Raw genomic sequence first — 2,955 nt, 5'->3', positions numbered from 1 at the left:
AATGAACGGGCCAATTCAGATTTGGATTGCTTAATTAACTCTAGGAGCAGGATAAATTCTGATTGCTAATTGCATATTGTCACTGTCATGCGTAGTGGCGGCATTGGATTGGTGAAATGGTAATGAAGCCTGCATGATACCATGTTTATTTTTTAATTCCCTGAAAAAAACTTGTTAGCCTTTTGCTGTAGGTAAGGCGTGTGATCCTTGTTGCAGTAGCTTTTTGTATTGTTGCATACTTTATATGCAGCAGCATTACAAGTGTGAGAAGAAAGAAATATTGTTTCACTTGAAAGGTGCATTATTTTTCTCTCACCAAACACTGCATTTTTGTTTTGTAAGGGAGCACTAGTGAACAAGCTCATTCTTTTTCCTTGGCTTCCTGGCGTGATGTCACTTCACTTGTCACCTTGCTTAATATCCCCATTGGCTGCCTCGGGTGCTTTGTCCTTCTCTTTGTCTTCCTCCTTGCCTTTCTTCACCTCTGTCTCCTTGGCTTTCTTCGCTTGAGCCTCCTCTGCCTCCTTCACCTTGACCGCCGCCGCTTCCTCCTTGGCCTGCTTGAGCGCCTCGATTAGGCCTATCAAGCACACATCCGGGTCCCTCTTTTTCTTCTTCGACATGGGCATCAGGTTCTCTGCAATGTCAGCGGGCGACATGTCGGTCTCCTCGAGCAGGCGCTGAACTTCCCCAAACAGCTCATGCTCAATGACATCTAGGTAGTTCTTGGCGAGCACCTTGAAGCCCTCAAAGCGGCAGTAGGACATCTCGATGTGCTTGTCCATCCTACCCCGCCGGATCAGCGCCGGGTCCAGCTTCTCCTTGTGGTTGGTGGTGAAGATGATGATCCGCTCACCTCCGCAAGCAGACCACAGCCCGTCGATGAAGTTAAGCAGGCCCGAGAGCGTCACCTTGGTGGCATCGTCCTTCTCTGGCTCTATCGGTAGCTTCGGCTTGTCATCGTTGTCGGAGTCCTTGTCGCTTGAGGCCTTCTTGTCCTTGCGGCGTTTTCCTGTGAAGTCGACGGAGCAGTCGATGTCCTCTATGACGATGATGGACTTGCCCGTTGTCTCGATGAAGAGCTTCCGTAACTCGGTGTTGTTCTTGACCGCCGTGAGCTCAAGGTCGTAGACGTCGTAGTCGAGGAAGTTCGCCATGGCTGCGATCATGGTGGACTTGCCGGTGCCGGGCGGTCCGTAAAGGAGGTACCCACGCTTCCATGCCTTGCCGACCTTGGCATAGTATTCCTTGCTCTCCTGGAACGCCATGAGGTCGTCGATGACGGCTTCCTTCTCATCGGGGTGCATGGCGAGCGTGTCAAAGGTGGCGGGGTGCTCGAAGGGGACGTGGCTCCAGACGCTTTTGCCCCGGTAGGGGTTCCAGCTGCCGCTAGCATTGTTGGTGAAGAGGCGGCGTTGGCGGTTCTTGACAGTGACAGCGCGGCCCTCGCCGAGGATGAAAGGAAGGTAGGAGTCAACGACAAGGTCGCGATGCTGCCGATGGAAGACGACCCGGTAGAAGCGCTTCTCGTCCCCGCCGGGGTATAAGCTGATGACGTTGGCCTTGGACTGCCTCTTGGAGGCGTACCACCAGATGGTGATCCCAGAGAAGTCGTCAGTGACCTCTTCATGGTCGTCCACGGAGACCAGGAGGTTCTTGCTGTCCTTGCCAAGCTCGGCCTTGAGCTTGCGCGCGCGGCGGGCGCACGCATCGCTGAGGTAGGCCTCGACGGCGAGGAAGAAGTCGCTGCGCTGGAAACGCTCGGCGCCATACTCGGAGATGGTGATTTGGAGGTAGGGGTTGAAGCAGGCTGCGAGCTTGGTGGCCCAGGTGGTGAGGTAGAGGCGGAAGGTGGGGGGCATGTAGTTCTGCACCACGGACCAGAGGAAGATGACGGTCGCCACCGCCGATCCGAGCCCCGCCCACCTCTCCACTAATGCCGCTGCCATGGCCGGACCTAGAGCTCCTCTTGATATTGTGTCGATGGAAAGCCGTAGTGACCTAGACTAGACTGGACTGGACTGGGCATGTGTGTGCGTGTTGCGTATATAATGCCAATGGCTCGTGTGGTGATTTTGCTGAGTTTGAAGCTTAGCTAAGCATGTGTTGTCGTGGTCGTTGGGCCGGAGCAGGTGAGCATTGATCGAAACAGTCCATGGAAACGAGATTACTTAATGGATCCAATGGCAAATGCAGACTTGGCTAGCTCAGTTTTGTAGAGCCAACCAGATGCGTCAGGATTGCGATTGTTAATTGCATCATGAAACATTTTTAGATGATTGATTGCATCTTGTTACAACAGGCTAATATAAAAACTAATCAGAGATGCATGAGGTCGGCGAGATGAAGCCTGGGTGACAATTTGCATCTGGTTGACAATATGTTAGAACATTATACTCCAATAACAGCGAGACACTGCGCGCGCACATACACACACTTATTTGGGCCAACTCATGGGCCACACCATTGAAATTTTGTTTACATGAAATAACATCACACGCAGTAAACCAAGCCTTAGGGCAACTCTGATGTGGATCACCTATTGGACACCACCATTGTCTAAAAAAACCTATTGGACATCATCAAGACCTCTTTTCCCCTACGCTAGGGTTAGCTTTTCCTCTCAGCGACGTTGATGCCATCGTTGAGATTTTGCCTCCCCTGCCTCTCCCATAAGGACCGACTCAGATTGATCATGAGGTGATCCTATAGATCATTGTCTGGTCTTGGCGGACCTGCGGTAGATTCAGAGGACCTAGGGTTCGACGCCTGACAATTTCTTCTCATTGGGCTAGATTTCCGCCATTGACAATGAAGCTCCTGACTCGGGTACTAACATGAGCGATGTGGAGGCTTTGATGAAGTAACTTGGGCTTAGAGAGGACGACCTCCATGATTGTTTTTGTGGAACAGTATGAAGCACTGACGGCTAGTTTGACATGATGGATAGCCATT

The 2,955-nt window shown here is 51.8% G+C and overlaps 1 protein-coding gene across 1 annotated transcript; it reads right to left on the bottom strand.

Annotated features, from left to right (window-relative positions):
- Window positions 1-201: 201 nt before the first annotated feature.
- LOC119332176 (AAA-ATPase ASD, mitochondrial-like) lies at window positions 202-2,020 on the bottom strand. The gene has a single exon (XM_037605350.1). The coding sequence runs from the start codon at window positions 1,947-1,949 to the stop codon at window positions 399-401; it is 1,551 nt and encodes a 516-aa protein (XP_037461247.1). The 5' UTR covers window positions 1,950-2,020; the 3' UTR covers window positions 202-398.
- Window positions 2,021-2,955: the final 935 nt, after the last annotated feature.

The sequence above is a fragment of the Triticum dicoccoides genome, chromosome 7A, assembly GCF_002162155.2.
Source record: "Triticum dicoccoides isolate Atlit2015 ecotype Zavitan chromosome 7A, WEW_v2.0, whole genome shotgun sequence".
Lineage (NCBI taxonomy): Eukaryota > Viridiplantae > Streptophyta > Magnoliopsida > Poales > Poaceae > Triticum > Triticum dicoccoides.
This window is presented reverse-complemented; position numbering and strand designations above follow the sequence as displayed.